At 40.7% G+C, this 22469-nt stretch overlaps 1 protein-coding gene across 2 annotated transcripts in view; it reads left to right on the top strand.

Annotated features, from left to right (window-relative positions):
• Positions 1-14817, top strand: part of NELL1 (neural EGFL like 1) — a 564084-nt gene extending 549267 nt beyond the window's left edge. For both annotated transcript variants that reach the window (XM_063117360.1, XM_063117359.1), the window contains 3 exons: positions 1104-1280; positions 9596-9820; positions 13910-14817. In XM_063117360.1, the coding sequence (XP_062973430.1) occupies positions 1104-1280; positions 9596-9820; positions 13910-13960 (453 nt within the window). In that variant the 3' untranslated portion in view covers positions 13961-14817. The remainder of the gene's footprint in view (positions 1-1103; positions 1281-9595; positions 9821-13909) is intronic.
• Positions 14818-22469: the final 7652 nt, after the last annotated feature.

Genomic DNA, 22469 nt, shown 5'->3' with positions numbered 1-22469 from the left:
ATCCGAACCTGGACTTTTGACTTGTCTCTCACCTGACAAGCCAGAGAAATGACCCTAAGAACTATGAGTTTTTTCTCTGGCTTATTATACGAGGGACAAGCCAGAGATCTGGGAGCAGATGCAGTGCTAAACAACACAGGATTGTTTAGCCGCTTCTACTTGGAGCAGGCGTAATCAGGGAGCATGTACTAGCACACTGCCTCGTGTACAACCCCTCCATCCCCAGTTTAAAAAAGACTGTTGTGACTTTAAACTGGCTCAGTGTTGAGGATATATGTAAGCCATCCCAGAACCAGTGACAATGAGAATATGCATCCTCAAAAATTAGCAGTTATGCCCAGTTATAAGCAAATAGTTGGCATACCCATGGAACTGCAACTCTTATTTATTTATTTATTTATTAATTACAAACTTTTAGCATCCTTGCTAGTATTACTCTAAGTGCTCATGTCAGTGAGTCCCATATGAATTAGTTATTTAGGAGAGCTGATGCTCATTAACCAGGTAAGAAAAGCCTAATCAATCTACTGATTATATAATTAATTACAAACTGTCTGCTGATAATGCAGTCACTTTTCAATGTATGGAAGTAAAGGAATGCTTTTGTGAAATTATTGCTTCTTTGAGTCATAATATCACAATACATTCAGACAATGACTTGTTTACCGTTGGCTCCAAAGATGCTCCATCACATATCGAAGCTGTCTTCTCACAGAAAGGCTGTTTTATACCTCACACTGGAGAAGTGTAGAAAAAGTGAAATTAAAGCCAAAGATGTTTTTTCCACTTGTTTTTTCCACATGTGCAACCTCTTTCACAAGCAGAAGGATGAAAACTGCTATAGAATCTGTTTTTATAGTATTGTCTTCTCTCTTGTGCTAGTGGCCCTTTTCCTGACCTTCACAGTACTTTAGATCATTAACTGATGTGTAAGAATGATGTGGTTATTAAGTTTTGCAAACAGTTGTATTTGGGAAGCATACAATATTATCATTAAGGTTGTGAACGTCCTGCTAACTCATTGCTAGGCATGCCTCAATTTGCTATATTCCTTATTTAGCAGCATTTGCTTAAGGCTAGTGATCTTTATTTTTTTCTTACAGGATGGCAAGATATTCTGTCGACGAACTGCTTGTGATTGTCAGAATCCCAGTGTTGATTTCTTTTGTTGCCCAGAATGTGACACAAGAGTAACCAGTCAGTGTTTAGACCAGAATGGGCACAAGCTGTACCGAAGTGGTGACAATTGGAAATACAGCTGTCAACAGTGCCGCTGTCTGGTATGGAAGATAACAAAATGTTTAAAGAGATTCAAAAGCAGTAGACATTGATGGTGATCAGAAGTCAAGAATGCATATTAGTAACATTGTTTCTCATTTATTTATTTATTTCATTACCGCCCAATAGCTCAAACATATGACACAGTATGCCCATTTTAAAAAAAGAAAAACTGGCTTGTTGAACTAGTTAATGACTAGGAAGATATTATTTATTGCACCAGAAAAACAGTACAAGGTCTTATATTGATGGATACAGATACATCTTTGCAAATAGTTACGATTGGGGTTTATTATCATAGCAGAAATGTAGGATATTAGACTGCTGGAGTTTTCTCCTCAGTAAGTAGAATTACTTGGGGGAAAGGGGGCTTGATCCAGCCAAAGCTCAATACGTTTACAGCACAATCCTATAAATGTCTGCTGAGAACTATCCCATTGAGTTCAATGGGGCTTACTTCCAGTTAAATGGATATATGATTGCAGCTTTAACATACCATTGATTTCAGCGGAAAAGATTTAATTATACGCTTAATTGTTCAATTGAAATTAGTGGGATTGTGAACAAAAGCATTATAATTCCTATCAATTCTACTTAAACGTTTTTCTTTTCATTGAACCAATTGGGATTTAATGCTGAACCATGGATTAGCATTACGTGCATAAATACCAGTGAGCATAGGCACATCTACTTCCAATTTTAAGTTAACCAGAGGTTGTCATTGTAAAGGAAGAGCGCCCAGCAACCAGCTGGCTTCTTGACTGGATTTAGCACGGATCCCCAGGCACAGACACTCACAGCTCACAAAATGAGGTTTAAGACCATTTATTAGGAAAAGGGTAGGAATACATGGGATTAGCAGAATAAAACTATAAAATCATGCATAAATGTATAAGAACCCAGTGCAAGCAAGCTAAAAACTAAAACTACTATTTCATACGTCACCCCAGACCGAACTCAGCCGATGACCCCTGTTCCCTTCACAGGGATGTCTTTATACTATTCTTTTCACTCCTTCCCCCCTCCCTTCAGCTTTGATGCGTGGAGTGTCTTCACACCTCTGCCCGGGATGGTTAATCACTCAAGGACAAGACAGTTACAATCAGCTTGGCTCCAGTCTTCTCCCCCATACAGCTGCCTGGTTCTTATCTCCCTTCCTACGGAACCATAAAATTCACAAATTAAAAGACATGCCAGTCCCAAGGTCCGATTAACCCTCACCTTACCCTCACAGTCATTATATTCAAACTCTAGCTATTCAACAAGCCAAGATGGTAAACCACAGTTTGATCTTGATTTGTTTGTACCATACTTTAAATTCCACCCAGTTTGCACTTGATGATCCTGTTCAGACAACGTGCTAAGCCATGGTGGTTAAGCATTTTTAGCTAAATATTATGGCTTAGTGTGTTATGTGAACAATGATTTAACATGTCATGTGAACCATTCCTAACCATGATGGCTACATAACCAGAGTTTAAATATGTGCTCAGTAACCATTTGCTGCAAAAGTGTTAGCAGCCAAACCATGGCTTAGTGTGTTGCCTGAACAGGCCCATTGAGAAACTCTGGTTAGTTTAAAATAGGAAACAAAAGCTTCTGATCGCAGCTGCAGTAAAAAAAGGAAAACTACATGAGCTCAAGGTTCACTGCTCTTAGTGTATATAGCATTTAACTAGGGTTTAAAGTTATGTGTGAAAAGGCCAACATATTCATTTTCCAAAATGTTATGCAGAATTTTGTTACAGTTCCTTTTTATGCTGAACTTTGAAACATCTGAAAACTTGTAACTTCTGAGAATGCCCTGGTGCAATAATCTTTATACCTAGCTTTTTGGAGTTAATGCTGGCTTGTTTCAAAGTCCATCGTAGCACTGGGCAGGGGCAGAAGGCTCCAGATGAGTGGTTTGGTATCTGGAGACCACCATCATGTAGGTGTTACTGATCCTGTATCTTTGGACAAGTTCAAACACTTATCTGGGAAACAACTGTCTTTGTATGATGAAGTGAGTATATGACCACTCCATGCAAAGGAAAGCATGAAAGCCTGATTTGTGAAATATTCTTGTGAGGAGAATTGTGTAAGTCACATTATAAGTTTCAGATGGAACGTCTGCATCACCCATCACAGTTGCTCCTGGAGTAAGTGTCTTAAAACTAAGGGCAGGCAATTGGGTGCCCTCCAGATGTTTTGCATCATAACTCTCATCAGCTCCAGCCAGCATGCCCAAGTCAGAGATCATGGGAACTGTAATCCAAAACATCTGGAGTTCACTGGTTTGCCTACCCCTAGTCTAAATTGAATCTAGGAGTAGTGCAATTATGTTTTATGATAATAAACAGTAAGACTATTTTATTTATATTAGTAATTTAGAAACTAAACAGAAAAAGAATGTTAAAAGATCTTTACATATATGCCAGGGTGCATAGCAGGACCTGAAATAATGGGTAAAGATCGATGAAAGCTATCATATTTTTCCCATTTTAAAATTGGAATTTTCAAGTTTCAGTACAAACATGGGCCTTGGCTAGACCAGACCTATATCCCAGGATTGTCCCGGGTCATCCCTGTACATTCAAATGACACACAGGGGATACCGGGAGCAGGTATCCCCTCCATTTGCCTGGGATAATCCTTCGGTCTAGCTAAGGCCATAGACTGCAAAAATAAAAAGTGTACAATATTGCTTCCATAACAAATGTAGTGCCTTCAGGGGCTTCCTACTGTTCACCATTTTGGTTTTAGCATCAGGGAAAGTTAAAAGCTTCAGTCAGTTTCTCCTTCCCCCCTTCTCTTCACTACTGCAACTTAGTATTCTAAACATTTCACAAAAGGAGCAGATAGAGAGGTCATCGTGAATTAAAGACTCTCCAGATTTATGCATATAAAGGATTAATCTCTTCACCTTACAGACTGCAGTCATGTTAAGGCTATAATCAGTGGGGCTATAATTTTTGTTACCCTTGGGATCATTTTTACATACTACATTGACCAGGAACAACAGTAAGGGTAAAAGATGCTACAGATTAAAACTTGCAGCAATAAAAGTAGGTGTTAAACATTAAAAGCTGTCAAAATAAATATGTCCCTGAATGGGAGTGAAACCCATTCAGAATAGATTGAACAACCTCACCTTCATTACCACTGACTAATAGTACTTTCGTCTTGCCTGGATTACATTTTGCTTTTAATTGCAAAAAGCTATAATAAGGCACATGCTGGAGAGCAGTGCCATGAATTATTTACCAAAGTATCCTTAGATGTCAGCTATAGTATGATTTCCAGACAAGTTAACTACTGTGTCATTATCTCTTAGTGTTTGTAAACTACCACACAGCATTTAGCCTTAAGAGGATAAATAGCCACTGGCGACACTGGAGTATTGATGTGATAATGTGGTTCATCAGTTCCCTTTTTTTTTAAAAAAAAAATGAGTACTTTGCATAGCCTCGTAAATTGCTTAACTAAGGTTGAAGATGCGTGCTTGCATAACAGAGCAATGCAATCTGAATGAAAATGCTCTTCAGGATCAGACAATTTATGACCACTGATTTCAATCTACCAAATGAGAGCCACATACAGCAACAGGCTTCTGGATACAGTGGCTGGATGCCTGCATTTATCAGTCAGGACTGTGCACATGGTTCTTAACTTGCTGCAGATACTCATCTGGATGCATGTGATCCACATCAGCACTGCAGTCTTTAGGTGCTGACCCACCTTCCCATAGTTATTGTGATTTAGATGAGGTTGTGCATTCCAATACAATAGCTGGAGCCAGTTGGTGCCCTTTAGTATTTACATAAGGGGTGGACAAATTTGAGCCTTCCAGATGCTTTGACCTGCAGTGCCCGTCAGCCCCAGTCAGCATAGTCACTGGTGAAGGATGATGGCAATTATAGGCCAAAGCATCTAGAGGGCTACAAGTTTCCCATCCCTGAGCTACATATTACTATGTCTGGATTTGGGCCAACAAGTTCAGAGCAATTCCACCACCACCAAACCTCCATTTATTGTATTATATCATCAACACCCCAGCAGCATTTTAGAAATTAGTTAGTTGGAAGTTGATCCTGGATGAGCATGCTGACCTGGCTTATATCACAGCGACCTGGTTGGATGAAGCTGGAGGAGTTAATCTCTCTCAGCTTTGCCCACCAGGGTTCTCTGTCTAGCAGCATGAAAGGCCTGGAGGGGGGAGAGGGAGTGGCAGTGGTCTATAGGGATTCCATCCCCCTGACCAGGTGCTCTGTCCCACAGTCTGTGAGGTTCGAATGTGTGTACCTGAAGTGGGTGCCCGGGACAGAATAGGGGTTCTGTTGGTGCACTGTCCACCCCGCTGCTCAACAGTCTCCCTTCCTGAGCTAGCCGGGATAGTCTTGGGCTTGGGGTTGGAGTCTCCCCAGCTTGTTGTCTTGGGGGATTTCAACATTAATGCTGAGGCTGCCCTGTTGGGTATGGCTCAGGACTTCATGTCTTCCATGACAACCATGGGTCTGTCCCAAATAGTATCTGCCCCCCCCCCCACCGCTGAGCACACTTTGGACCTTGTTTTCTGTGCTGGATGGGGTGACAGGGATCTGAGAGTGGAGGAACTTTCTATAGTTCCGTTGACCTGGACAGATCACTACCTTGTGGGGTTTAGACTTGCTGACACTCAGAACCTCTGCAGGGGTGGAGGACTGATTAAGGTGGTCCGCCCCATGTGGCTGATAGATCTGAATGTTTTCCTGATGGCTCTTGGGGATTTTCCTGTTGCCTTAGCAAGCAATTCTGTTGAAGTCCTGGTCGATCTCTGGAATGGAGAAATTGTCAGGGCGGTGGATATGATTGCTCCTGAGTGTCCTCTCTCATGAAGTGGAGCCACAGCAGCCCCCTGGTTTTCCAGGGAACTGGCAGCAATGAAACAAGAGAGACGGAGACTAGAGTGGTGTTGGCAGAAAACTTGGACTGAATCCGACCAAACACGGGCTAGAGCCTATTTGAAGGCCTACTCCGTGGCAATATGGGCAACAAAAAACTTTTTTCTCTGCCACTGTTGCATCTGCAAAGAGCTGTTCAGTGGAGCTGTTTCGGGTGTCAGGGGCATATTACACACTGGCCCCCAAGAAGAGAATTTAGACTTTTCACCAGCCCACTGTGACCAATTTGCTCAGCACTTTGCAAACAAAATCACTCGGATCCGTTCTGACTTGGATGCTGTAGTTGATATGGCATCCACCCAGTGGATTTAACTCTGGCACCTGCTTGCCCAGTATTATTGGATACTTTTCAATTTGCACAGCTCAGTGTTGTAGACAGGATCCTTAGAGAGGGGAGAGCTACCACATGTGTACTAGATCCTTACCCTTCCTGGCTTATAAAAGCAGCCAGAAGGGACTGGCTGAGTGGGTAAGTTGAGTGATCAATGCCTCCCTTCACTAAGGCAGGGTGCCAGCCTGCTTGAAGGAGGCAGTGGCAAGACATACATTGAAAAAGCCCTCCTTGAACCCTATTGTATTGGATAATTACCGGCCAGTCTCCAACATCCCACTTTTGGGCAAGGTATTGGAGCGTGTGGTGGCCTCCCAACTCCAGGGATTGCTAGATGAGATGGATTACCTAGATCCATTTCAATCTGGCTTCAGACCTGGTTACGGGACAGAGACAGCTTTGGTAGCCTTGGTAGATGACCTACGCCGAGAACTGGACAGGGGGAGTGTGTCCCTGTTGGTTCTGCTAGACCTCTCAGCAACGTTTGATACCATTGACAGTCGTATCCTTCTTGGTCACCTTGCTGGGATGGGACTTGAAGATACTGTTTTTCAGTGGCTCCATTCCTTCCTGGATGGGCAGACTCAGAAAGTGGTGCTGTGTGACTCCTGTTCGATTCCATCGCTGTTGTCCTGTGGTGTCCCGCTGGGCTCGTTTTTGTCCCCCATGCTGTTTAACATATACATGAAACCATTGGGAGAGGTTATCCAGAGTTTTGGGGTGCGGTGCCATCAGTACACAGATGACACCCAACTCTTCTACTCCTTTCCACCCAATTCCAACGAAGCTATTTCTATCTGTTGGCTGTAATGGACTGGATGAGGGCAAACAAATTGCAGCTTAATCCAGACAAGACAGAGGTGCTCCTGGTCAGTCAAAAGGCTGATCAGAGAATGTGCTGGATGGGGTTACACTCCCCCTGAAGACACAGGTCCACAACTTGGGTGTATGCCTGAATTCAGCCCTAGGCCTGGATGCCCAGGTTTTGGCGGTGGCCAGGAATGTATTTGCGCAGTTAAAGCTACTGCGCCAGCTGTGCCCATTCCTAGAGATGTTGGACCTGGCAACAGAGACACATGCCTTAGTTACATCCCGATTGGATTACTGTAACACACTCTACGTGGGGCTGCCTTTGAAGAGTGTTCGGAAACTTCAGCTGGTTCAAAGAGCTGCAGCCAGACTGCTGACTGTGGCTGGTTACAGGGAGCATACAACTCTCCTGTTATAACAGCTCCACTGGCTTCCAGTTTGTTTCCAGGCACAATTCAAAGTGCTGGTTATGACCTATAAAGCCCTATATGGCTAAGGTTCAGGTTATTTGAAAGACCGTATTCTCCCTTATAAGCCTGCCCATGCTATAAGCTTGCACTGGCTGCCTGTATGTTTCCGAGCCCAATTCAAGGTGCTGGTTTTGACTTATAAAGCCTTACACAGCTTGGGACCACAATACCTGATGGAACGCCTCTCCCGACGTGAATATACCCGGTCACTACGTTCAACATCTAAGGTCCTTCTCCAGGTGCCTACACCGAGAGAGGCTCGGAGTGTGGCGACGAGGGGCAGGGCCTTGTCGGTGGTGCCCCGACTATGGAATGATCTCCCTGACGAGGCTCGCCTGGCGCCAACGCTACTATCTTTCCGGCACCAGGTTAAGACTTTCCTCTTTGCCCAGGCATATGGCAGCACATCTTAATCACCCACATGTTTATTTTTTTAACGGTTTTTAATGCTTTATGTGTGTATGTTCTGTGTTTTAAAATTTTAAATGTTGTATACTTGTTTTTATCTCAATTTTAGAATTTCTGTAAACCACTCAGAGAGCTCTGGCTATGGGGGCGGTATATAAGTGTAATAAATAAATAAATAAATAAAATTAAGCCCTTCTCTCAGTCCCACCACCATCACAAGCACACCTGGTGGGAACGCAGTGGAGGGCCTTCTCCGTGGCTGCTCCGGTGCTCTGGAACTCTCTTCCCAGGGAAGCTAGATTGGCTCCCTCCCTGATGTGCTTTAGGAGGCAGGCAAAGACTTTCTTGTTCAAGCAGGCCTTTGGTGAATGATCTGGACCTCCGTCTGTGCCAAGGATTTTTAAAATTGACATTTTAAATGTTGAAATGTTTTTATATTGGAATATGTTCAATATAGTTTTAACTTTTTATATCTCTGTTTATAGCTTTTGTAGACCCAGCATTGGAAAAAAGGCACGAATAATAATAATAATAATAATAATAATAATAATGATGATGATGATGATGATGAAAATGATTGTAACACAGCCTGAGGTGCCAATTTGTTATGCAAAAACAAAGCTTTAAGATACAATTGGTCTGGAACTAGTCCTATGCAAGCTTCATTGAAAGAACTCTTTTCATGTCAGTGGTGTTTGTACAGGAGATTATTGTTAAAATTCCTTTAGTGCAACAGAAATAAGTCTTTTGTGTATGGCAGTTAATCTTCAATATGCTATTGTATAACTTGGCAATCCTGCTAAATTAACTACTTGAATATCTGTCTACAACTGTGTATGTGTTTCATAAAACAATTGAGGAAGTTCATTAGCCTTCTGTGTATATGCACTGTGCATACAATAATCACACAGAAGTGGGTCTGGCCCAACCCAACCATCATCCATGTGTTGAGAAGCACATATGAAATGAGCTCCATGTGATCTGCAAGTCCATAGGCACTCTTTCCACATATACTAGTCAACCCAGAGACATTGGGGTAGGACCCAGTCCTGCCTCCCCTCTACATGATTACTGCACACATGAAAAGGGCTATTAACAAGAGTGTTTCTATATGCAAACATGAAAGATCATTTCGAGAAAGGCCGAAAAGCAATGTTTTGCATACAAAGCATTATATCTGGAGTTGATCAGATTATGACCTCATTGGAGTCCCTGATAACTGCCAGGCCAAGAAGACAGGCTGCATGTTTTAGGTGATTACTTAGGCCAAATATTTAAAAGCTGTTTGAACAAGTAGTTACTATGATGTTTTGTTTGTTTCATTGATGAATAATCATTTGACTTAATTTCCTATGGATTTCGTTCTGCTTTCATAGGAAGGTGAAGTAGATTGTTGGCCCCTTGCCTGTCCAACTCTGAACTGTGACTACACAGCAACATCAGAAGGCGAATGTTGCCCTCGGTGTGTCAGCGACCCTTGTTTGGCTGATAACATTACTTATGATATTAGAAAAACCTGTCTAGATGGCTATGGAATAACACGGCTCGGTGGCTCTGTATGGACAATGCTTGGATCTCCTTGTACAACCTGCAAATGCAAGGTATTTGTATTAAAACATGCCCGGGGCAAGTTGTTCAGAATTTGTATGCAGGACTCAGACTCCTTCCCAAAAAAGGAGCTTTCACAACAGCAGTGTGATACAACAGCAGAATGAAAATGCAGTAACGAAATTATGCAATTTGTCATAATGGTAATTATGCGATTATTATCCTGGGAGTCTGAACCAGAACTACTCAACAGCCTTCGACAACTTTAAAATATTCTTTCTTAAAGCCCTGGTGGTATTCTTAACATGCACATTCAATAGAGATGTTAATAACTAGTAAACATTTTAGACATTTATAAATATGTATTTTCAAAGAATAACCTGCCTCTTAACCAGAGCAGTTATAGTAATACAAATTGCAGGATACCATGCTTTCATGTTGCATCTATTTAGACTCCCTTATACCGCTTGCTAGATTTCCTTACAGGGGCTGACAAAAAATCAAGATTAAGGGGTAGGGGGAAATAAATTTCACCTCATAGCCAGAAAATCATGAGGAACAAAAGTTTGATTTTGTGAAATTTGCAGCCTAATGGGGCATGATTTTTTTAAAAAATATTGTTGTGAAGTTTCTGGTGTACAATTTATCATTATATAGGATGGAATGAATAAAAATAGGAAATTAGACCATGGAGACTATGGCCCTCAAGTTTATCTTTTGGATTAATTCAGAAATGGCCCCATGAAAGTTAAGAGGTTCCAGAATTATGACTTACCCAGATCTCTCTCATACTCTTGGTCCAGAAGAATTTTTGCAGATCAGGGGAGTTCCTCCAGATTCCAGCAATGCTTTACCAGAAGGCTTCACCTGCTTATCATTGACATATACTGTATAGGCACACCGGGCCTGGCATGTTGAGAATGCCCTCTTCTCCTCCATTGGATCATGTTAGTAGCACTCAAGGGCTGCAGGCCTCATATAGTACTGCTGCGAAGGTTGTCACAGGCAGGATCTACACTACTGCTTTAAAGCGCTTTATAACAGGTTTGACAACTGTTGGGGCCCAGGACACACACTCCATATACAGTTGTCAAAACTGTTATTAAGCACTTTAAAGCAGTAGTGTAGATCAGGGTGATCAGTGGTCTGGAAACAAAGCCCTATGAAGAGAGACTGAAACAACTGGGCATGTTTAGCCTGGAGAAGAGAGGATTGAGAGGAGACATGATAGCACTCTTCAAATACTTGAAACGTTGTCACACAGAGGAGGGCCAGGATCTCTTCTCGATCCTCCCAGAGTGCAGGACACGGAATAACCGGCTCAAATTACAGGAAGCCAGATTCCGGCTGGACATCAGGAAAAACTTCCTAACTGTTAGAGCAGTACGACAGTGGAACCAATTACCTGGGGAGGTTGTGGGCTCTCCCACACTAGAGGCATTCAAGAGGCAGCTGGACAACCACCTGTCAAGTATGCTTTAGGGGGAATTCCTGCATTATGCAGAGGGTTGGACTCGATGGCCTTGTAGGCCCCTTCCAACTCTACTATTCTATGATTCTATGATCCGGTTGTGATATTGCCCTATCAGATCATAGGACACCAGAGATAGGATTAGCACAGTATTGAAATTGCTATGTTTGCTATGTGGATTAAGAGTCCCAAACTGAACTTTTAGGGGACTCCATCCTAAGCTATTATATACTGGTGCAAAAAAGAATCCAGCTGGGAGGGTATTTGATATCAAGCTTGCCTGACATCCTTCTGAATTTTTTGGCATTTATTTATTTACAATATTTATGTACTGCTCCCCATTCAAAATTTCAGAGGGGTGTACAAGATAAAACAAGAACAGAATGAAAACACATTGAAATAGTTTTTGTTTGTTTGTTTTAAAAAAGCATAACTTCATGTTTCCTTCATTCCATCCATATTAACTTTTAGAAATACTGTAATACACTTAAGGGCAATTAGCATCAGTTATCCAAGGCTATCCCTTTTATTTAAAAGGAGGAGAAAATGAACATGTACCAAAATAGTAACTTCTTTACAGCTAATAACATGCGACATTTGAGCAACGGTTGAAAGCCAAATCACAATTTCCTGCTCTCTGACTTGAAGGGAATTGCTTTCCTTTGATCCTTTCTTGAACACTAAACGTATCAAAATGTTATTTTATGAAATACTATATAAAATACTGTAAGGAGTCTGCGTTCACCATTTGCTCTTGTGCAATGCAAAAAATGAACTATGGTTGGGCCATTTCAGCTTTAATTCATTGTGATTAGCTTCCCTGCCCTTTGGGATCATTTCTCTGAGGTGTTGGGATGAAATGTGATGGGGTAGGGATGGGGGAAATTACCTCCATTTTGTATCTCTGAAGTTCAACTGTATTTGCTCAGATGTCACAGAATCAGATCATAGGACACCAGAGATAGGATTAGCACAGTATTGAAATTGCTATGTTTGCTATGTGGATTAAGAGTCCCAAACACCTGGTGAAAGCAGGCAGGAAGCTGCTCTGTATAACAGACCTTTCAATAAGTATATTTGATAGTTCCTTCTTAACAAAATATTTTGTTCCCAAAAACTTGACCCAGCAGATAAAATCAAATGCAACTGATGTATACTTTGAAATGGTTTTTATTTTTTATTTAGAGCCAGTGTGTTGTAGTGGCTAAGGTGTTGGACTTGGAGTCAGAAGATCCGGGTTCTAGTCCCCACTCGGCCATGGAAACCAACTGGGTGACTTTGGGCCAGTCACAGACTCTCTGCCCAACCTACCTCACAGGGTTGTTGTTGTGAGGATAACATGGAGGGGGAGGATTATGTATGCTGCCTTGGGTTCCTTGGAGGAAAAAAGGCGGGATATAAATGTAATAAATAAATAAATTTAGATAGTTGTACATTTAGACCAGAGACCCAGAACCACTTCCTACAATTACATTTAATTGAATGGCAATACTTTGTGATCAGTGGCATGTGCATTGCAGCCATGGGGTTGTAAAATCAACATGAAGCAGTTTCTTCCATACCCAAATATTCATGAAAGATGCTAGATTGTACTGCATCACAAGAAAAGCCAAAATACAGAGTAAGGTTACACTGATGTTGCATTCATTTTGGAGACCAGATAGGCTATTTTCATATTTCACTGTCCAGCTGTACAGACATATATCCCTACTTTTCTACATGGTTGACAAATAGTAGTGAGAGTTTGCAGTTCACAACACCGGCTGTTTGCAGCAATCATGGGATCATTAGAAACATTCTTAGGGTGAAAAGTTGCATTCCTTTCTTTGAAACACTGCTATATTCCATGGTTTCAATGTGGCAATGCAGTGCCACCAGAATGTGCCCAAGAATATGTTTATGAATCCAGCTAGTGTAAGTAAGCAAATTTCACTTAAATTGATGGGTAGGTGTGGCGTGGGTGGGTGGGAATCCTACATTTCATCAGACAACAGCAATCAAATTGTGCATGTGCAAGAAAGATTAATGCTTTAAGTAATATTTATGTTTCCACTGGTGGGTGGAGGGGGCGTTATTCCCTAGCATTTCCTTGGCAGGAACCTACTCATCTTGGCAGGAGTGTACCATCTCTAATGCTTCAGATGAAGCAAGAAAGAGAGCAGGAAGAAGACGCATAATAAGATTTTGTACAGCTGCTCACATTTAATTTTCCAAACTCTGTTGTAATCTTACCAACAGAAACTGAATCAACGTTCCTGGGCATCAAAGTAAAGCATCCACTTTCCTTAGAACAGATAAATGGGCTCCTACGTAGAATGGCTCAAGCAATGGTAGTTGATCGTGCAATCATGGGAATGAAATCTCTATGTGCTTTAACTGTTTGCATGGCTGGCCCTGGGTCTCATGAGATGTTAGCTGTGTTGTGGAGGGGAAAGGCTCATGCCATTCCTCCATGTTATTGCAGCAATGGCCCTTGGTAAATGCTACTATTAGGAGTCTAGCCATCAAAAAAAGATTTGGCTGGTTTTTGTTACGTTGAGAAAAGAATTGAAAAAGTTTAATTCCCTGTCTAAATTGCTAGAGTCCATGTCAGACCATCTATGTTTTCTGCTTGTATTTACTAATTCATCTTTTTTTTGGTCTCCCCCTCCCCCACCCCTTCTGCACACAGAATGGAAACGTCTGTTGCTTTGTGGATTTAGAATGTCTTCACAATAACTGAAGTGTAAAGCTGGGACTCTTCTTTTTGTGAGGAAAACTGATGCAATTTCCCACTTCTGAAACGAATGCAGTTGTAAGAGATGGGAGTTTTATACAACAGACAATTACCAAAGTCTCCGCCTGAGGAAGATATTTGGGAGTTGCCTTTGGGACCTACCACTACGCGCGCATCCTTGCTAGGCTTCTCTCGGGTGACTTTTACAGTACAATGCATATAAATCAATGGTTGTTAAAAGTTTTGAGTGTTGTAAATTACACCCCTTTTTCTGTCAAATCATTTGCAAATGCGTTGGAATTATTCCATCAGTAAAAGACGATGTATTTATTTGATTAAGTTGTGTACAAAACATAATGATGGAAATTCCCGTTTTATTTTAGGTTAGATCGAGGTTCTACAAAATAAGGCTGCCTGTTGTGGTTTTGTCCCATACTATTGCCTATTTAGTTCTGAGGTCCCTGTCAGATGTATTTATGAAAATATGTATGTATGTACAGTCAAATTGCATAGTACTTATATTTCATAGCTGTCAAACATTGTAAAACATTCCAAGGTACATTTGATTTGTACAGGCTGGAAGCAATCAAACCTCAGCCTATCTTTATGAAAAAAAAAATGAAATAAATAAATAAAAAGGAATAATGTCACAAGTTTAATGAAGTGGCAAAAAGCACTTTCTTTTGCAGACAAATGAGCTAACAGCAAAATTCCCATGTGGAGAAATAGAGAAAGAATGTCACTGTTTTCATCAGCACCACTCCAGAACGTACCCACAAAACCATGCCACTTATCAACATTAGGCTTAGTGGAGTGTTGTAGTTTGCAAGTCAACAACAAACATTGGATGTGGGTGTAATTCAGTCAGGGTTGTGTAGCATTCAATAAAGCAATCAAAGGGCTTTACACTTTTAGATTTTAAGTGAATGGGTGAGATTTTGATAGCGGTTACATTGGTACACGTAAGTTTATAATCTCTCCCCTGTGTAGTTGCTTTAGCATAATAAAGTCTGCCATCCTCCGTTGCATATGCCATAATGAACAAGTTCATCTCTATTTGTACTGTGTTAGAGCTTACAAGGAACGGTGTAAATGTCACTGCATTTAACTTTAATTTCAGCATATATCACACTAGGCGGGGTACTAGCTTTGGAAGAAGGGTGGTACACTCCATGTTCCAATTTTCATTAAATGTAATATATTCACCAAACAACCTTGTCCCCGTTTTCTCCCTCTTCTGACATTCAAAAGGACCTAATTTGTTAAGTTAGCCATCTGTAAAATGCTGTTTAAAATCCCAAACTTAGGCAGAAATTGTAATTAAAACTTTGAAGTGTGCACAAAGGTTAAGCTTGAATGAGAGGTAGCTGTTTTGATTTTGCAAGGCTAGGACATTGCCAGTACTAAAACAAAATCTGTCTCAGTATAAAACTTCAATTTACTTGCTCCTATCCAACTGGTTTCCATGTTCAGATCACAGCACATACAATAGGAAGCTGTGTGAGAAGTGGGGAGGTAAAACTGGAATCCAGTAGTAGGTAATGTTGATCATGATCTTATGATCCATAAGTGCAGCAACAGGCTACATTTATTTATTTATCTGCAATATTGCTTTTTGTTATACCTATTAAACAGGGGATGACACCACTCCTGGATCTTCAAATGGGTAGCCCTGTGTTTCTAAAGCACTTGATTTAATTTGGCTTCCCTATATGATGCACTCTTACTTTCACTGTGTTTTTAATAGAGCTTTTTGTGTGTTCAGAACCAGATTTTCAGACAAGTTTAGCAAGCACACAATACAGCTGTAAAATTGTTGTTGTTGAAGGGGTTCATCAGACGAGCATTTTATCGCACACTGGCTTCTGCTTACTCACGGTTTTTCGTGTGTACTTTAGATGTTACCATCCCCCTCCAGTGCACCTCCTGCTCCTTCTTGCCTTTGTTTCTGTCACAAAATGGACCCCTTTTAATCCAACTTTTTTTCTTTTTTTTTTTTTGGAAAAGGAATGTGCAGCTGCGCACAACAGGAAATGTGGCGCGATAAAAACAGCCCCTGAATGGGCCACATGGTCTTTGTTTACTGCCCCTTTCTTCTCCAGGAAGAAAGAGGAAGTAATGTGGGACAGGAGCAGGGGCGGAGAAGCAACAGTAGAGAATTACGATTCCACCCCTCCTCCAGTCTGATGACGCATCTATCAAGAAATGTAAAACTCAGTTCTAAGAAATGTGGTGGAAGGTCTGAAATGGAAGAATATAGACGATGAAAGAATAGTAGTAGCATTGGTAATTTTTCCAAAAACGGCTGAATATATATAGATGCAACCTAAAAATAAGTCCTTCGGTCCAGTAGTTCTGGTACACATGCAGGAGTTCCATGTAGATAGATCTTCATACGAGCACAGACTGCTTTGTTTTCTCCAATGTCAGAGAAGTCCACTCATGCAAAATGGGAATGTGGGTGTGCAAAGGATTCCTCAACATTGAAGAAAGCAAAGGCAGCCCTATTTGTGTAGGACTTCATGCCAGCAAAGTTTGATGTTTCTTTTTCTTTTTTTAAAGTTCTGCCCCTTTTAGCACCCCCCATGTGTTGATTATATCTGTATTGTTTTAGCAATGATATTCTAAAGTTGTATTTTATAGGAGCCTCAAAGGACGTTTGTAAATCACATCATTAATTCATTTTGTAAATCATGTTGTAAACCGAACAGTAATTCAACTGGAGGAAATGATACAGTGGTTTGGGATGTAAAGGGGAGTGATTTAAAACTTGTGGCATCTAAATAAAACTCCTGTGTACAGATCTCCTTGACTCCACCATTTTTGTTTGAAACTCTGTGTAAACTGCAAACATCTTTTTCAATTAAAGCTTTAATAAATGGTCAGCAGTAATGGCTTATATTACCTGCCTTGGGTTCTTTTCCCTTCCTCTATGCATGCAGAAACCAGAAATCTAATGACTCTACAGCCCTCTTCATGTAGTGTTCTTCACATGTTTGTGAGGAGTGTTCCAGCCCCAACTCTCACTGTCATCACATTTGTCACCCTGTACATGCACAAGGAGATGGTCTGAAGAGGAGCACCTCCTGTATCTGTGGAGGTGCGTCATGAGATTCAGAAACCTGGAAAATCATGGTTCTAAATCGTGTTGTGACCCAAACATCACGAAGACGCTTTCCAGGTTCCAACTCACCTTTATTTGATAGAAGGGAATTTACATTACAACAGAGAAAAATGCACCTCTGCCAAGGAGCACCTTTCTGACCCTTGGTGGGTGTGCCAGCTGTTTTATTAGCAATTTTGGTCATGTAGACATGAAATAACTGAGCATGTGCAAAATACTTTGTTGACACAGTAGGAAATTTAGTCGACTACAGGTTTTTCTGTAGTTTCTGCACTTAGGCTAGCTCTTTCCTATCTGTCCTGTAAGAGGAACTTACCTGACAGTCAGCCATTTCAAAGTTCACCTAGAGTGAATGTTATTTCTACGCTGGGCAAAAGAATTTTTTTCATGGACAGTTCAACTCCAGTACCATCATGACTTCCCTTATGCCAAATTATGCCTATTGCCACCACAATCACATGGAGCATCTCCACAGATACAGGGGGCACTCCATTCCAGACTATAACCCTCCACCTGAACAGGGCAATGGATACGATGACAGAGAGGCATGGGGCTGGAGCACTCCCCCATCACATGTTCTTTTAACACATGAAGAACAATGCAGGCAGATGGCTTATATTTTAAACAAGTAGATAATTCTTAAGCTCAAGCCTTTAATAGGAATATGGAAAAAAAAGTCCAGGGCTCCAATTTTGAAATAATGATGGTCGATCTTTCTTATGGCCACATTGACATGGATAATATATTTTGACAAATCCCAGAGACCAGAAATTGCTCAGTTAGCTATAAGTGCATGCCCAATGCCTAATAGTTATCAACACTCATTACTGATGCACCTTTGTCTTTCACAATGCATGTTTATTCTGACTCTCTGTTCTGAAAACACAGCAATCATTTCTCCAATATCCTTCATAGATTATTCACTGTCCTTCTAGTGAAAAGACACCAGTTTATTTATAGTCAGATGACTTCCATTTTATTCTGTTGAAACTCTACATTTGCTTCCTATTTGAGTGTTTATGAGACTTTCTTCTGACCTTTAGCTTTCAAGCAACTTAACTCTTTTTTGAGCTGATTTCTTTAAAAGGCATAAATTAGAATTGAAGAAACATATCACTCTTAACACCCCCCTCAAATTACACCAATAGCAGGGATATATATTATATATCCTCAGCTTATCTCCAAAGCAGCTGACAAAATTAAAAACATAACTACGGTCAAATGTAGTTTTTTTTTTTTTAAAAAAAAGGCAAAGCACAAATCAGAAATAAACCAACAAATAACATGAACGTAGCACACACAACTAATAATCTAAATACTCCCAAAGCCCTCCAGAACAGAAATGAATTTTACAGAACAGGCCAGAAGTGAAGAGGACAGCAAACGCACTAGGGAACATTCCAAAGCTTGGCTACAATGACTATAAAGGCCATATTCCACATATCAATCTGCCTAAGGGCATGTCTACACCAGCCCTATATCCTGGGGTAGTCCTTGGATTGTCCCTGTACATTCACATGACGCACAGGGATTCCCGGGGGCAACCCAGGATGAGCAAGGACTTCCCCCGGACTATAGGGAACCATGGAAATCCTGACTTTTCCATGGCCCCAGAATCATCCCACCAAGAGTGGGCTATGTGGCCGCTGCTCCCAGGTTGTCCCATCCTCCCAACGGGTAGCAGGATACTTGAAATGGGCACAGAGCTGCACATCAGCAGTCCGTGCCCATGGGGGGAGGGTCGGGGTAAAAATATTTTTACCTTTTTGTGGAGGAGCGCAACTGCACTCCTTCTCCCTCGTTGAAAAAAAATGGTGGCCGTGACATCCTTCTGGGATGTCGCATGGCTGTCTAAACGCTGGGGTAGGATCATGGAAGCCAGTAAGTATGTGATCCTCCCCCTCCCTCCCTCTACACCCTATAGTGTAAACATGCCCTAAATCTCCAAAGGTGGGGAAGCTGAAGAACCAGAGCAGGGCACAGAACAGGCAGCTTCATATGGATGAGATAATCCTTCAATCTCCTAGTCCCAGGCCATTTAGGGCACAATTCTATGCCTGTTTAGACATTAAAAAAAAGTCTTGTAACTCCTGGTATTCCTCAGTCAGCCATGCTGTCAGGAGTGGGTGAGTGCTGGAAATTGCAGGACTTTTCTGCAGAAAAAAAATCACAAATTGCACCCTTAGAACTTAAAAAAAAGCTAGCATGGTGTAGTGTGTAGTCAGTCACTTTTGCCTAGTTACTCTCTCTCAAACTAACCAACCATATAACACAACTATCCTTGGAGGAAGGATGGAATAAAACAGCAATTATTAATAATAAAAATTAAAGGATACTTTGTTGGGCCCTGTGAAGTTCGCACAGTATGATATTATGTGGTGGGTTCCAGTTAGAACTTTTATCACTGCATTTTGTACCAGCTGAAGCTTAAAAAAAAAGACTTTTCAAATGCAGCTCTACACATAGAATGTCTTGTGGTATTCTAACCTAGTAATTGGGTATGCATGGAAGTTCTTTTCCATTAGAATCAGACTACGTTCAACTGTAGCTACATCAGCACACGCTATTTTCTGCTGTTTTTCAGCTAGATGTTTTTTTATGATGAAAACCAAGACTCCAGCTTAAATAGTTTCTGAGTAACAGCCTGTCTTGACAGAGTGCCTCAGAAATAAAGAGCTAAGCTATATATTAATGGTTTTCTTTCAGTGTTTCCAATTAAGACATATCAGTGCATTTCTAAACTTCATGCATGAAACATGTAACTTAATTTGCATTACCTTCCCAATCATAAAGTGACTTAGTGACTTCTTCACAGAGAATAAAATTACAGCTACTTTTTTCCAGTGTGGATGATAGCTATATTTCCTCATGCAATAGGGAAAATGTCAGGCATAATTAAAGAAATTGCTAGCTACATTGTGATAGAATAAAATCACAACCTTCATTAGGAATGTGAGAAATTGCAGAGTTTACATTACATAATTAATTAGAAGGTTTGGAAAGCACGCCACAATCTTTTCAAATAATACTTTTCATATACCTTGCATGGTTTGGAATGTTTCTGGAATACAACTTTCTATTAGGAAGATGTGATTGTACTCAGGAAACATGATTCTCCAAATGTACATCAGAATCTAGAGAAGATTGATTTGATCATTAGTAGGATCAGACACTGCAAAGTGATGGTGGTTGGGATAATGATATTAATCACTGAAGCCCACTCAATCGATCACTGAAGCTGGATCATGAGCTCTATAGAGGTCATCAGGACAGAGGTGTTTTTTGTCCAACTTCAGTGAGAGGACTATGGGTCATTTTCTTTCAGATTTGGACATAATTAAGAGTTACTGAAATAGCTCTTGGGTTGTCAAGGAAAGAATCTGAGAATTACCCATCCAGGTGCCCCGGCCACAAGACTGGATGGTTCCCCTTTTCTCCCATGCCAAGGGGTGTTCAATGGGCAAAGGACAATGGTAAGGCAAAATGTTTCCCACGGGGCCGCAATACAGAAGAACAATGTTGCTAATGCTCAATGGGCTAATAAAGAAAGAATGTTCTAGGGCTAGGCAATTTGGTGCCTATAGTCACCAATGCACCAGTTGATATCTTCTTGGCTCCTGCCCATTGCAGTTAAAAGAAAAAAAAGGCATTTTCTTACTGGCAGCTGGGATCACTGTGAAGTAGGTTTCTGTTGGTGCTGAAAACTGCTAGTTCAAAGGAATTGTTTAGTGTGTTTGGGGCTCAACAAGGACATCTGCCTTGTATTCTGTGTTTTGGACAGGTTAGTTATCCTATGCCATACCTCACATTGTAGCCATTTTGTGGTAGTGCCCAGGGCAGTTTCTCAAACTGCAAAATGTGCCCAGGGAGCCCAAAAGGTTACCTAGTCCTATTTGATCTATTTCTATGGAAGTATTCTCTGTCAATCAAAGATCTGATAGAAGATACTTCTTAAACTATTGGATTAGAGAGATTCTAGACCTTGGGTTGCATCTAAATTTAGTCATATTTAGAGCAGACCCCTTGAAATTAATGGAATTTAAATTATTCATATCTAACAGAAGCCCCATTTATGCCACTGAGTCTACTCTAAGAATGGATAAGTCTGGATCAGAACTCTGGGCTCAAAATGGATAAGGTACTTATTCTTTAAATAACTCCTTTGAAAGGCCTTGTCGCGTTGTCATTTTGAGAAATTCCTTGCTGCTAAATTCCTTGCCCACCTAATTTTGTTAGCTTGCTTTTGTTTCAAGGGCCAAAGACTAGTTGGCAAGAAGTGCCATAAAATGCCTCTCTTCCTTGCAAAATGGGAAGTAGTGGGAGCAGCAGAAGATAAAAAATTAAATTAAAATAATGGAAGTCCAAAAATTCATAATGCAAGAACTAAAAGGCAGCAAGATCTTAGAACCAGATAAAAATGTAAAAGGTGAAATTGGAAGACCTCTCCTGAAATGATATAAGGAGCACCTGGCAGATAATCAGCATGCTGAAACACATCCTAATCCATGGCATCTTCATATGAGGGAAAAACATGCTAGTATAGCAGCCCCAGTTAAGAACTCTGTACTGGAAACTGAACATTGCCTCCAAAAATTAAGGAGCCAATGTTTATTGATCAATTGAAACTAGGATTGATAAAAATCAATAGTTTTTTAAATCAAAAAATTGGACTTTCAAAACTTAAATTAGATTTTGATTTTTTAAAAAAACAAATAGTAAAAAAAGAGCCTAGGTCAAAGATATAATCATGCATATTAATTATACAACTTCTAATTATATTCTATGAATATGTTAACAGTAGTTTATGAAGATGGAAGGTAATTCTTCATTAAAGTGGTGTACAGAAGTGGATGATCTCTCTCTTGTGCTCTCACTCTCTCAAGGCCTTGCCTCTCTCTAAGTGCAAAGATAGAGAAGGTCAATGAATAGAGAAATTGGGGAGATGAAGTAGATCTAAACAAGAGGAGGAGTCTGGATATCAATACAAGGGCCATGGGAGGGGAATAGAAAGTGAAACCAATAGTGAACAGAACATATTGATACAGTCCTGATTCCTGAAGAAACTGCTATATGTATCCTCCACTGTAGAAAGGCAAATACCCAGCACGACAGCAGCAGGCCATAAAAGAGAACATTTGGGGATATTTTACTTCTGTGCCTCCTGTGGTTGAAATTGCCTAAATTTTATTTTTTAAAGAATTAAAAAGCATTTATCTAAAAACTGAAATAGTTAACCACTCAAAAATCAATGTGCTTGTTTTGTGAATGAATGTTCCTTTTGTTGAAGAAGAAAAATAACTAGGGAAGAAAACTGACCAGAAGAATAAACAATCGTATCAGTGCAATGTAAAAGCCTTCTTGATGGTGGTAAAGCAGGTGGCTTCAAGGCAC

Source organism: Elgaria multicarinata, chromosome 2 (genome assembly GCF_023053635.1).
Source record: "Elgaria multicarinata webbii isolate HBS135686 ecotype San Diego chromosome 2, rElgMul1.1.pri, whole genome shotgun sequence".
Lineage (NCBI taxonomy): Eukaryota > Metazoa > Chordata > Lepidosauria > Squamata > Anguidae > Elgaria > Elgaria multicarinata.
The sequence above is the reverse complement of the archived record's forward strand: the minus strand, read 5'-3'. Positions and strand labels throughout refer to the sequence as shown.